The sequence below is a fragment of the Lissotriton helveticus genome, chromosome 4_1 (genome assembly GCF_964261635.1).
Source record: "Lissotriton helveticus chromosome 4_1, aLisHel1.1, whole genome shotgun sequence".
Taxonomy (NCBI): domain Eukaryota; kingdom Metazoa; phylum Chordata; class Amphibia; order Caudata; family Salamandridae; genus Lissotriton; species Lissotriton helveticus.
The window spans coordinates 578796126-578810615 of record NC_136063.1 but is presented as its reverse complement, the minus strand read 5'-3'; the positions used below and the strand labels follow the sequence as shown (position 1 = coordinate 578810615).

Sequence of the window (14490 nt, the reverse complement as noted above, 5' to 3'; positions counted from 1 at the left end):
TATTTTGACTCCGAGACAGAGCTGTACATTCTGCACAATCCCTGAAAGGTACCGCATTCCACACAACATGTTCCAATTCACTCTGATCGGTGAGGAGCGAAAAACAAGTGACGAGCGAAAACATGCCCTCCCCACTTTGCAGCTACGTGCGAGTACAGAAAATGGAGGCTGTTACACAAGAGGGAGTCAACTATGCCAAACGGATCCAATGGTCAATATATCATTCTCAATATCAGTACAGGGTTGACTCCCCTAAGTCGCCTGCAGCCTCTGCACAGAGAACCCCCGACCACGAATGGCCCGGTAAGGTGAAATCCGACCTCAAAAGGCACCCCTGCATTCAGGCGCCCTGCGCCCTGAAGAAGAGGACCGGACGTGCACCTACATCCCTGAGCACTCCAACTTACCTGTCCAGCTGTTGGTTCCTCCCGGAAGACTTCTTGGACCGAGCCTGCAGCCAAAATCCAAAACCGGCAACTCCCATTGAAAACAACAGGGCACCCAACGTTAAATCAGCGCTCTACACCCAGCCACCCCTGTGCTGCTGTGGGTGCACCTTGTGTGCTGACTCGGATCCCTCTGTGCTCCGAGCCAAACCCTAGGAGCTTTTCTCCCTCAACCCTGTGGCTTGCCCGTGAGCAGCCACCAACTGACGGCCCCCTAGCCCCATAGGCTAACATTGGGCCTCAGCACTCTGCACTCGTCCGCCCTAGTGCGGTCGGGTGCTTTTTGAGTGTATCCTTGACCCTGGGGGCACCCTTTATTCTTACCCCAAAAACTCAATCCTCATGACTGTTTACTTACCTGCAAACCGATACCCTCATATTTTTCCATAGGATTGCATTGACTGTTTTCCTCTGAAAACATTTGTGTTGAGGGTGTTTGTATGAAAACATTAGAAACTGTGTTTTGTGAAAACTGTTTTATTTACCTTTTGTCTAGGAAATGTCAGAGTGTGATATCTAGGCATATCACACTGAGTAAAAAAAGTTATCCAAAAAGTGCTCTAAAAAGTAATCAAAAGTAATTCAAAAGTACCGTCAATGGATTTTAAATATTTTACAAACCTGTGACAAAAAGTCATTTTCATCCAGCTTGCTTGTTGATTAATCTGTCTGGAAAAGTACAATTCTATTTACCTGTACTAAGTTCTGCTTGGTTCTCAAAATAAAATACAACTAAAGAAATATTTTTGATACAAACAATTGTCTGAGTTCAGTCTTTAAGTGTGTGACATCATTTCTTGCCTGAGTGTGTACAATAAATGCTTAACACTACCCTCTGATAAAGCCTTACTGCTTGCCCACACTACCACAAATAGAGAGTACGGTATGATCTACGTTTACCTCTGTAAGCCTTTGGGGATCCACTGGACTCTGTGCAAACTATACCTTATTTTGGTATAGTATATACAGAGCCAGCTTCCTACAAATACTAGACCTGTTCTCTCGACTGTATCCAGAAATGGACTCCAAGGGTCATAAGGATGACCTTCAGTTGAAGCTATAGGGACACACCAAGCTACAAGAGGTCTTTTCCTGAAACTGCCCAGTTGGCTAGTGGCAACTGGAACAGGACTCGACCACCCTGTTGGTCTCTGCCTGCCAACTTGTGAGTCTATAAGTGCCTCCCACAGGGAGTTCAGGGGAGCTTTAAAAGCGTATGTCTGTAGTGGATTGTGACTTGAAGGACTAAAGTCAGAAGATAAAATCTTTGACCAGGACAAACATGGTTAGTGTATCTGACCCACACTCCATTGTGGTCATAGCCAAATTGTGTCTATGTCCTGTTCTACTGTGACCACGGACTTTCATTGGCACTTTGGGCTTCTATGCACTAGTTCTATTTAAAACTTCAAAAATTCATGACTCAGGTTCCCCGTATTAGAATTTTGTCATTGTTGTGTCATTTTGTTTATTACATTTTACTTCATTTTTCAAATTTTGGAGGGATTTTTATTGTTTTACATTTTGATTTTATTACTGTTTAAATGCTGCATTAATCCTTTACACATTGCCTCTAAGTTAAGTCGATCTGCTTAATACCATAGCTACCAGCAGGTTGCGCTCAGGTTTATTTAGTAACTTTAGGTTCACCCTGACAAGGACTGTGGTTATCATTTGAGGTGGGTACCAATACCCCTCAACTAATACCCCAATTTTTCGTACAGACATCCTCAAAGTTCCTGAGACTGAAAAACAGATAACAATTAATTAATTACTTTGTGCAGACAAAATTAACTATGAAAATTGTCTAGTTGAACTTCAATTAGTCAGATGAAATCCTTCAACAACATCATCTGAAGTAAAATCTCTGGGTTTCTGGCTTGACCCTGAAGTAACCATGTCACTGCACATAAACCAAATGGTGAAAATTGTTCAAATGAAGCTGCAGCCTTTGAAAAAAGGACAAAAACCACCAGACTTTAGAGCTGTCTTACACGTGTTTGTAGTTTCTTGCACTAACTTCAGAAATGCAACCTAAACAGGTGTGTCCAAAGCCGACCTTGAATCCCCTCAAAGCGATCCTCCACTCTGCCGCCATGCAAGCAACTGGCCCCCAAAAAAACAACTACATTACACCAGTTCTCAGATATATGCACTGGCTGCCCGTAGGGGCAAGAATGGATATCTTTAAAGTCCTCCACTGGCAATAATCAGAAAGCCTTCATAACTCTTCAAAAGTCTCTTTTAGAACTAAGGAGCTCTTAAAATAGACACTTTTGATCTTGTGACAAAAAACTCAAATACCAGGTAGCCGAAAATCGACTTTACTCCGGAACATCCCTTGCACCATGGAATTCCTCTCCTGAAGGACTCAGTCTCAAACCCCTCAGCTCCAACAAACAACATTACCTCCTCACAGGAACGCTGAAGCAACCTTGAAAACTTCCTCCACTATAAGATCGACAACAACTACAGAACCTTCAAACCCCCACCCAAGGCCAGCGACTTCTTCAAGCACCATAACAACCCAGCTACCACCACAGACATCCATCTAAACAAATGGAGCCAGCTCGCCCCACAGGACATCGCCTACATCATAAACTCGGTCCATTCAGGGGCCCTAACCAACCCATGCCCTCACCATATCTTCAACCTAGGCAAAGCCAGAATCAGCCATGTACTCGCCACCTAGTTCAACAGCTCAATTGCCATGGCAACCTTCCCTGAGGTTTGTAAACACGCAGAAGTCAACGTCCTACTAAAGAAACAATCGGCAGACCCCAGCGAACTCAACAATTACTGACCAATCTCACTACTCCCATTGCCGGTCATGGTATTAGAAAAAGCCATCAACAAACAACTCTCCTCACATCTGGAACGGAATCCCCGACTCGACTCCTCCGAATCCAGATTCCGCAGCAATCAAAGTACAGAAACAGCTCTCACTGAGGTTACAACTACATCTGAGCCCTACTCAACTGAGGACAGATTATAGCTCTGATTCCATTAGACCTCGCAGCAGCCTTCGATGCAGTCTCCCACCACACACTTATCACAAGGCTACACAACATAGGTATTCAAGGAGCCGCTCTCAGATGGATCACGTCTTTCCTCACCAGAAGAAAGTAAAAATTCTGCCTTTCCCCCTTCACCTCCAAACCCATGGAAATCATCTGTGGAGTACCCAAAGGATCCTCGCTCAGCCCCACCCTCTACAACACTTATACTTCTAGCCAGCATCGCCAAAACCCACTGACTCAACATCATATCCTCGCCGACAACACACAACTCATACTCGCCCTCTCCAAAGACTCAACAGCACCAAGACCAACTTCCACAACTGCATGACAGACATCGCCACCTGGATGAAGAACAACTGTCTGAAGGGGGTGAGTGTTTGATTTGTTCAAACGCTCCGTCCATCATCCCCTTTTGTATCGCTTTGTTCGCCCTAAGTGTGGCAGGGTATGCTCAGACGTGAGTCCCTTGTTCACTTGGCCACTGGATTCAAGATAGCCTGGCTGATGAGGATTATGAATCCGAAACCGGTCCCAGGATGCTTGTTTCCGGTCCAGGGAAGACATGGCTTGACAGTTCGGGCTGGACTGTTCCCATGAGGCACAGGGTCAGACTGATTTGCATATGGCCATGTCTGAACTGCGGTGGCTGAGTGAACTAAAGAATGGTGATGGATTAAACCCAGATCAGTTGACTGGGGGTGAGTGTTTGATTTGTTCAAACGCTCCGTCCATCATCCCCCTTTGTATCGCTCAGCATGGACAAGTAAGAGGTACTGTGTTTCGGAAACAAAAGCTCCTACTCCTACCCACACTGACCATGCTAAGAACATAGGCATCATTCTGGACAACAAGCTAACCATGATGAGCCAGGTCAACTCCTCCTCCTGCTTATTCATTTTCCGCTTCCTTCGTAAGATATTCAAAAGCCTACCCCAAAAACTCAAGACGAACCATCACCCAGGTCCTCCTCACCAGATGACTGGAATGCGGCAACGCCCTCTAGGATCGCAGCTCCACTCCTCCGACGACTACAGACCATATATCGAAAGCTGCAGCCAGACTCATCCTGGATCTCCCTAGACACACCCACATCACCACCTACCTCAGGGATCTCCACTGGCTCCCTGTACCGAAAAGATGCCAGTTCAAGCTCCTGACCCATGCATACAAGGCCCTACACAACTGCAGACCTGCATAGTTAAACTACAGCCTGAACTTCCATCAGCCCCCAGACACCTGCGCTCAACTTCCCTTTATCTAACCCTCCCCCCCTCATCCGACATAGCAGATGCAGAGGGTGCTCCTTCTACCTAGCAGCAAAGAAATGTAACATGCTAGCCTTTCATCTACGGACCTCCCTATCTCTTACAGAGTTCATAAAGTCCCTGAAGAACTGTTTATTCGGCTAATCAACTTGACCCTGCCAGCACCTGGATTCTCTCATGGGTGACAAGTACCACTCTACAAATCTACTGATTGATTGACTGATTACTGAAGAAACTGGAGAATGAGTTCAACCCAATTGAGCACAGCAACACCTCCTCTGTTTGTCTTTGCCTTGCTCATTCCCTTCTGCTTTCTATCCCACAATGATTGCTATTCTTGCCTACCTCCAACTTCAAATTTAACAACTCATCAATCCCCATTAAAAATACTAATCTATAATGTAGAAGTGGAAAACCAAAAGATAAATGAGTATTTGAATAACTGCAACCTCCCTTCCTTGTCCGAGGAAGAGCAAACAGACATAAACGGCCCGATCTCGCTACTGGAAGTTCAGTCTGCCATTAAATCTTTGAAATGTGGTAAAGCCCCCCGGTCCAGACGGCTTCTCCGCGAAATTTTACAAATGCTTTTCCATGTCAATCACGCAACCTCTGCTCAACATGTTCGAGGAAATAAGTGAAACAGGTGAAGCTAAGGGCACCCTATCAGAGGCTACCATAGCGGTTATTCCGAAAGAAGGGAAAGATCCCACCTTAACTAAGAACTATAGGCCCATTTCCCTCATAAACCTTGACTGTAAGATCTTTGCCTCCATCCTAGCGGCACGCCTCCAGAAAATACTACCAAAACTCATACACTCTTCCCAAGCGGGATTCATGAAAAACAGGCTGTCTAGTGACAACACCAGGGCTCTAGAGCATGTATTAGAGAAAGCTAAACTCCTATCCACCCCCACAGCAGCAATAACATTAGATGCTGAAAAAGCATTCGATAAAGTAGATTGGAGGTATCTGGAGGCCGTGCTCCGTAAGTTTAATTTAGGCCCCTCAATCATAAAGATGATCATGTCCCTTTATTTCTGCCCTGTAGCGAGGGTCAGGGCGGGTGGGTCACTCTCGTCACCTTTTCGACTATACCAAGGCACGAGACAGGGATGTCCTCTCTCCCCGTCACTATTCGTGTTGGCTATCGAACCATTCCTGTATCAAATTAGACACAACAAGAATATAGCTGGAATCCCCTTCAACGACTGTGTCATAAAATTAACAGCATATGCTGATGATGTATTGGTAATCTCAGAGAAAGCGAATGAAGCAATACCGGCCCTACTCACGACGATTGACGAATTTTCTAAAGTATCGGGCTACAAATTAAACAAAGACAAGACAGAAGTCAAGTCGCTCAATAATCTTGGGACTAAAGAAATGATAGGAAACTCGGGGCTAACATGGCAGCCGGGCTGCTTTAAATACCTGGGGTTAGACTTTGATAGCGATCTAATCTCTACGATTCGCACTAATGAGAACATCGTTCTAAACAAAATAAACAAGCTCCTAGATGGTTGGTCCCCTAAATACTTATCCTGGTGGGGCAGGGCTGAAACCCTGAAGATGATGGTAACACCTTTAGTTAACTACATAGCATGTATGCTCCCAATGACTTTCTCCGATGACTTTATTCACAGGGTAGAGAAGCTGTTTGGTACGTTTCTGTGGCAAGGGAGGAAACCAAGGATATCAATGAAAAAGCTACAACTAGCTAAAGATAAAGGCGGCCTGGGCCTCCCGAACTTCAGACACTACCAGACAGCGTTCCTATGTAAACAAGGAGCTTTATGGCTAATCAAAGATTCAGACTATATCCCGCTGTGGTTAGACATCGAAAAAGCGATATTGGGCAATATCCCACTCGTGGCCCTACTCACCATGGAGCTTACACATATACCCCATTCCAAATATATTTTTTTGAACACAAGAAGGGCTCTCCTGAAACTTGATCAAGCAAACCACAAAGGCCTAAAGATCAAAAAATCCACATCAATTTCTCTCTGGTACAACCCATTACTGAAAATCAACGGAGCACCGCTCCAGTGGGTACACTGGTCCGCGAAAGGTATTAACTTAGCTAGTGATCTTTTCAAGGGGACTGATCCCCTACCATTCTCGTCACTACAAGCCACACATGCCCTCACGCCATTAGATTTTTATGACTTCCTGAAGTTAAAAACTCTCCTCTCTGCACGCTCATTGTCCTCATCTGAACCATGGCTATGGGACTCTGTTCCACGCATCTATAAATCTGGACATTTCGTTTCAAAGATCTATAAAATACTCCTTCCCCTCCCTCAGAAAGCGAGCAGGAAGAATGAGACAAAGTGGGAAACAGAATCAAACACGACGGGTATGATCTTTGACTGGGATATAATACACACTACCGCATTTAGAAATAAGATTTCGCCTATTCTGTCACAGACTAAATTCATGTTAATTAACAGAACGTATTGGACACCTGAAAGACTCTATAAAACAAACCTAAGGGACTCCCCAAATTGCTGGAATTGTGAGGCGGAAGTGGGGGACTTGGCACACATGTTATTTAATTGCCCTTTACTGAAGGGTTACTGGAACAGAATATTTGACTGTATTAAGCACATCTTTGGTTTCAACCCACCTAGAGAGTTTGTGTATGTTCTACTGGGGGTACAAGAGCCACGTCTGACAAATCCGGTGGATAGCCAACTTCTTGATCTCCGCCTAACCTTGGCATGCAAGGTTATTCTGTGTAAATGGAAGAATTCTTCTGAGGTGTCATTCAAAATGTGGCAAGAGTGGCTGTCCTTCCTAAGAGGTGCCGATAACCCTACATTACACTCTTCACCAAGTCGCATCTCCCATAAAAAGCTTTGGAAGGCCCTAGACGCTTCCTCCTTCTCGTTCGATTCCCCTTAGGACAATGAGCTATTCTCAAGACATCCTGCTCTAACCAGCAACCCTCCGAGTAAAGACTTGACCCTAATGCGCGTCACTTGATGGTTTCGCAACTGCGATTGTATTCATATATACGTAATATGTATGTAATTGCACGACCACTGCTGATGTCTCTTTTGTTTATTTAGGTTTGTCCGCTACACTAATGAGTCAATGATTCACTCACCAGTTTTTTTTTCTTGCACGTTCAGGTCTTGCATATGATGAATCTTGGTGTTTTTTTTTGTGGTTTTTTTTCGCCTCTTTGATCCTTATTGTATTGTATTGTCTTGTACTTTGTTTTTATTTCTGATTCGAAAATAAAAATGACTTGAAATAAAAAAAAAAATACTAATCTATGTCACTCTTCCCTGCTGCTATCATGATTATTAAGATGATATTTCTAAGTATATTTGCACACGTATGAGTTTGTGAATTTGTATTCATACTTTAACTGCGTATATTTAAGTGATCTCCATCTCAAAAACTGTCCTCTATACATCACACTGACACCTCCTCACTTGCGCTCCATAAAATTGTTTTAAAAACAAAATGAAATAAAATGAATATTACACTAGATACTACTTGAACCTAAATACCGTTAAATCTTAGAGGATTTCACATACTACTTTTGGCACTGAGGGAATTTAAATGAATACTTGGGCTACCCTAGCTCAATGACAAATGACTTGCTAAAGAGGAACTTAAGTAACAGATTTGAGCTGGTGTTGATAAACAAGATATTTGGTTGTGATCGAAGTTTTACATAAGTCATAATATGTTGACTTGACTGCATGAGGTTACAATTAAGAATATGTTTGTATCCACAGCCAAAGTGCCAGTGCTATGTTTCATTACAACAAAGATGGAATGTATATACTAGATACTCTTAATAGGTAAACAACAGATTGGGATTAATTAGATCTTATCTGGGCCTCAGAGGATCAATATGCCAGGCCTTGGGCAAAACTACTACAAGGACTCAGAAATTAATTAAGTTAAAATAGGTGCCATTTTTACAGAATGCTTGTCCATTAGGCAAAAAACTGTTATTATGACATTTGGATTTTAACTTCACTCTTCTGCCAACACAAATTTTACGCTAGCGTTATACACTAGAGTGATCGTGGGGTTTTATGTCCTCTGGAATAGCTAAATACCTTTCATTTTAGTAATTGTAAATCCTGTATGAACTCTACATTTCAGTTGCTTGTCTTTTTTATTTCTCAATTCTTATTGAATTTCATAGAGTTTCTTACCACTGCTAGTTAAGGTGTAGTGACAACTTACACACTGACTGATTTTTTCTTTAAGTTGAACAATGCTCCTTTTCCTGTTCCATCTTTACTTATTTTTCTTTTCTAATGTTTTTTATTACAATTGATTTTAGAAAATATGAACAATGCATGCAAAGGGTTCTTTAACAAATGTTTACTACCTGTGAATGTGCAAAAAAAAACTATTTTAAAATACACCTGTTTTTCAAAAACTCTATCTATGCTGCTGTTTAAGACTACTGTAATAAAAGTTTATTTAAATAAAAAATATTCCCCGGTCATAATTTTATGCTTTTCACAATATCGGTTTCATAGCTATTATACTTCTGGGATAAACTCCTGCCATGTGTGTAGAGGGTATGAGGTAGGGTGTTCAAGATGATAATCAAAGCAATACCAGGGGCACTAGACAAGGGTGCCCCTGCTCACCATTGTTGTTCGCACTTTATATTAATCCGTTCATTCATCTATTGGGCAACAATGATTTGATTAAACCGTTTCTTGTACATAATATCCCATATTCGGTATTTGCATATGCTGACGATGTCGCAATAGCCACCTCGGATCCCTATTTGGCATTGCAAGAGATAGAACGAGTGGCTATAATCTTTGGTCAAGCATCAGGATACAAATTAAACGCAACTAAAACACAAGTATTAATTTCAGAGACTGTTATAATAGACAATGCTCATGTTGAAAAGGAAGTAACATATTTAGGTATTAAAATCCGATCATCTATGCAGGAAATACTAGAGGTCAACTGGGGTTCGTTAGTCACTAATATTCAGAATTCATTGGATACGTGGTCACAACTACACCTTACACTGATCGGCAGAACGAAAGTTATTAAGATGAATGTTTTAGCCAAGGTATTATACCTGTTTAGAGTGGTTCATTTAGAATTCACTGTACTTCAATTACAACAGCTGCAGTCTATTTGTTCAAAATTTTTGTGGGCACCCAGTAAACCGAGAAGGGCTATGCGATTTTTGACCCTACCAATTGAGCGGGGGGGATTAGCTATTCCTGATTTCTCTCTCTATTTTTACACATGCTTCTTGTTAAGAATGTGGATACTGCTGACTGGAGAAGATATAGTTAATGAAGCGGAGGCCCCCGCAATCTTCCAAATGTTGTTAGGACCAGAGGCAAGACAATGCCTATTTAAAGAAATAGATGGAAGCTATTTCAAACGGACTAGGTTTAAGGTGTTAATAGTGGTGTTTAATCTATGGAAAAAAATTCGAAAGTTATGTCAAGTGGGGAAATTATCTTGGTATTTCCTTATCAATGCTATGAAACTTTTACCTTCTATCTTTTGGGATGCTGTGGTTGCTGGGTGGCGGGCTCGAGGTATTGGTCAACAGGGTGATTTTGTAGGCAGACGGTTTGTTAATATCTTATGCAGACTTTTGTTTAAATTGCTGAAGCAACAATTCTTTAAATATTTGCAAATTCGCGATTTTATGCTACGGCAAAGAATTACATTTACTTCCAATTCAGTTATAAAGGCCACGCAGCGACAGGCAAAAATTGGGGAGGTGTACCAGTCACTGTTGGCATACAGAAAAGATGATCCAGAGAAACACGCTGATAAATGGTCTGAAGTTTTGGGGGTTGACAATGTATCTTTGAAGTATGCTATCATAATGTCAAGGGAATCGCTTTTATCTGCCAATCTGCGAGTGCCATGTTATAAAACGCTCTTTAGTTAATATTATACCCCGGCACATATGTCTAAGTGGAAAACCGGACAAGATGGAAAATGCTTCCGATGTCGGGCGGATAATGCTGATATGCTACATATTTTTTTTTAGTTGTGGCCATTTGGGGAACTTTATCTTCAACATCGAAAAATTTCTAAGCAGAATTATTGGGAAGCCGATCGTTATAACATCCACAATTATGCTTTTGGGGTCGGGACGCAACTTATGAGGGGTGCCCTTTTATTTAAACATCAATATTTAATATTCATTGCGATGACGGTAGCAAGGTTGTGTATCGCGGCAGACTGGCTCCAATCGGAAGCTCAATCTTTTGCACGATGGAGGAATAGAATGTATAGCTTATTTAATCTGGAGTTTAGCTTATATTCAGTGAAAGGGGTGAAAAAAGATTGCTATTGGAATATGGGGAACATTTGCCGATCATATGCATATGCATGTTTGAAGTGATATAAAAGGATATATGTGATACAGTTGTTAATATACAGTGGAATAAAAAAAAAGATAATCGAAGCAATATAGCAATGTACAAGCTGTCATATCCCTAGTAACATTCTTTCTTTTTTTTCAAAATATTTGAACTCTTCAACTGTTTCTCTCTGCACTTCATCATGTTTTTCATGCTCATTCACATCAGTTGAAATGGTTTTTATATTTTACTGAATCAAATAAACTTTCTGTTTCAAAATGAAATCCACAGGCCTCCATGGCATGAACCATTAAAAGGCTCAGACATGTCTCAACACCCACATGCTGCCCGGCAGTACAGACAATCCATGCAAGGCAAGTGTGAGTAAATTACATGGTCAAGAACCTTCCTATGACTTGGTCAGTAGACCCGACTCCAGTGATTCGGGTATAAAAGGTCAGTTCACACTACCGATTACTACGGAAAACAGAACTAGTAGGCTGCCACCACCAAGCTTGTGTCACTTAACTCCTGGTAAAGGCAGTAGCCTCTATCACTTTAAGACTAGCGCTTGGTGCGCCCCTTCAACAAACATGACTGCATTACCATGAGACAGGCCTAGGTCATGGCTCACATGCATGATCTGTCTTCGCCTATGACAAAAAATCATTACCAAGGGTCCACATAACCATGCAAATAAGGCACTCAGGACAGAGGGGCACGTCTGTCACCATACTGGGGACTTTTCCGTCCACTTTGAATGATTTGGGCTAAAGGGGGATGAAGCCTCTAGGACTGCAGGTTAGATTTCACCAATCATGTCACAAAGGGCATGGGTGTAGCGCCTGAGGTTGGAGTAACCGACCTCAAAGCAAACTGGCAGAGGAGAACATACCCTTGCCAAAAATATCTGCACATTTTGATTCCTTGTCAGGAGTAGTAGTTGGTAAGGTATATTCGGATTTACTCTACTGGTAGACGCCTATACCACCAAGCTTTCTGGGGTTGGGTGCAGAGTTAGGAAATTTGGATCACCTGGGTCTGGTCTATGGCGACCGGCAACTTGTCGGTTAACTGGGGGTCCAGAGTATGGTTTAGCTCAACTTCCCCAAAAGTGTGTTGGTGAGGTCTGCATTTAAAAAGTAAGAGAGGTTCAGGTGGTGCATGGCCAAGCTTCAGGACCTCTCCCAGTATATTAATTTTGACCTGCATAGTGGAAGATGGAAGCAGGGAGCTCAGCAGCCCTCCTAACCACAGAAACGAAAGATGTACTTTCGTCTGTTGCTGGGCCGTGTAGGGAAACCAGCCCCTTATCAGATGAGGTGTCTAATCCACTGGCATATTGTAAGTCCACATACCGGTTGTCGTCATCATAGGGTGAGAAAAACTATTCTCCATCCCCACCAATGTCATCTTCATATGGCTGGCTCTGGTTCGGGTCTGTGCCAAAAAGCTGGTGTACAGTCTGTGCTGCACGGTTATGTGGAAGCGGAATTGTGTCAAAGTCTGTATGGTTTGGTATTGATAGCAGCACACCACGATCTGGACGTGGTCTCATTGAAAATGATGCCTCCACGGAGTCGGATACCACGATGGGCTGTGGTTCCTCCTCCTTTGCTGGTGGTGTTGGTGCTGGCATAGGCATTTGAGGAAATGGCGCTTATTTCGACACCAAGCCTGAAGCTGGACCTGCTGTAAGAAAGGAACACAAAGCAAGTTCAAGGGGCACAGATGGCTCTGAAGGCAAACCCATCGACAGCCACACAAATGGAGGTTCCTGCAGATCCTTGGGGCCCAAAAATACATCATAGGGATCTGGAAGAGTGTCAAAGATAAGCAGCATGACCTCTTGAAATACTTGGACCTGCTGCAACGTAGAAGTTGGACCCAGGAGCTCGAGAAGAATTGGGACAGAGAATGGAATTGGCTCCTCAGTTGGAATGGTATTGAGGTTTCGAGGCACAAATTCCCTGTTGTGCCTTCTCTTCAGAGTAAGATTTGAGGGAAGGAACAGAGTCCCAATTTGACTTCTAATGTTTCTTTTTGACTCACCGGAAGACTTCAACCGGTAAAAAGATCTGCAACAGGAACAGCTTCGGGAGCGGAAGAGGGTATATGCCCTTCGCTTCGACTTAGAACAGGTCCAGTGTGGAGCCTTCCATTGCTTCGCCACGTAAAGATTCACTTCACAGTGTTGAATAGCTTTTAATAGTCTGGGTGCACTCTTTGTACGCCTTGGAGTTGTGCATCTAACCCAGATACCAGAGGCATACCTTGTGGGCATCTGTCAGACATATCTTTGCGATAGTCCATCCAATGCTGAACCACTGTTATTTATGGGGGTGACATATCCCTCGCACGCTGGAAAATCTGTCAAAAAAATCTCTTCACAGAGTGAAAAAAGAAGGAGCAGAGCGTCAACGCAGAGTTGCATGGCGCTACCTACCGGCGTGTAGGAGCACAGCTTTTGAGTTCTCTAGATCTAATCTAGTAGCTGGGGATATTCACAAAGTGAGGAATCAGCACATACATGTATCCATCAGAAATACTGTATATGAATGATAATATGAGAGGCAAGTGAGTGATTCATACCTGAAGGAAATAACACGCAGCCTTCAATATTTTTCTGAGTTTAAAACTGCCTCTAACTAAACATTGTGGGAGGTAGAGGGCTCCCTTACCCGTGTACTGCTTTTACACACCATTCATCCATTTCCCCACAACACACAAAGTAACGTAACATATGCAATCACAGAAGGGAGAAAAGAGTAAATCAATTACTGCTATGAAATCCTGTATTCAAATCTCAGTTTTTGTCACTGATGCACATAATTCATCCCAATCAGCCCTTGGACCAACCATCAGCCAAAAGCTTTTGACCTATATATGCTGTGATAGCAACAATGTTTAACTCATATATTTTGAGAACTGCAGTATGCAGCCAGGTATTATTTTGTGAGGAAGGAGGGCTCTTGAATGAAAAGAACAGGGTTTGTCTTGGCATTACAGGGTTTGATAAATATATATAGTACACATAACACTATAACCATTTGGACTGTACCTCCAACAACAGTGTTCACCATATCCTGTATAATGCTCTGTACAATATCCTGTGCATTTTCTTCACTTTCGTTGATTTCCCCATCACATAATTTTACACTAGAATGAGAGAGACCTTAAGAAAAAAAGAAACATTAATTATTAGATTAACAAAAACAAAGACAAACTACCAGAAGCATAAATTCCTGCCATACATCCATTAGGTACCTAATCTTGGCTACTCCAGCATGTCAAGCTGCTTTCTACTAATCTAACTCCATAAACTGAGCCGCCTCAGTGGTATCAAAATTTCCATTAGCTGGGGCAGCGTTTCTGTGGTTCCCTAATTATCATCCATGGCTGATTTCATTATAGTATGCCT

General features: G+C 42.6%; 1 protein-coding gene across 1 annotated transcript in view; it reads right to left on the bottom strand.

Annotated features, from left to right (window-relative positions):
• ARFGEF1 (ARF guanine nucleotide exchange factor 1) overlaps nt 1-14490 on the bottom strand; it is a 972411-nt gene that overhangs the window by 656839 nt on the left and 301082 nt on the right. Inside the window, exon 7 of the mRNA XM_078687191.1 lies at nt 14131-14244. Within this exon, the coding sequence (XP_078543317.1) occupies nt 14131-14244 (114 nt within the window). The remainder of the gene's footprint in view (nt 1-14130; nt 14245-14490) is intronic.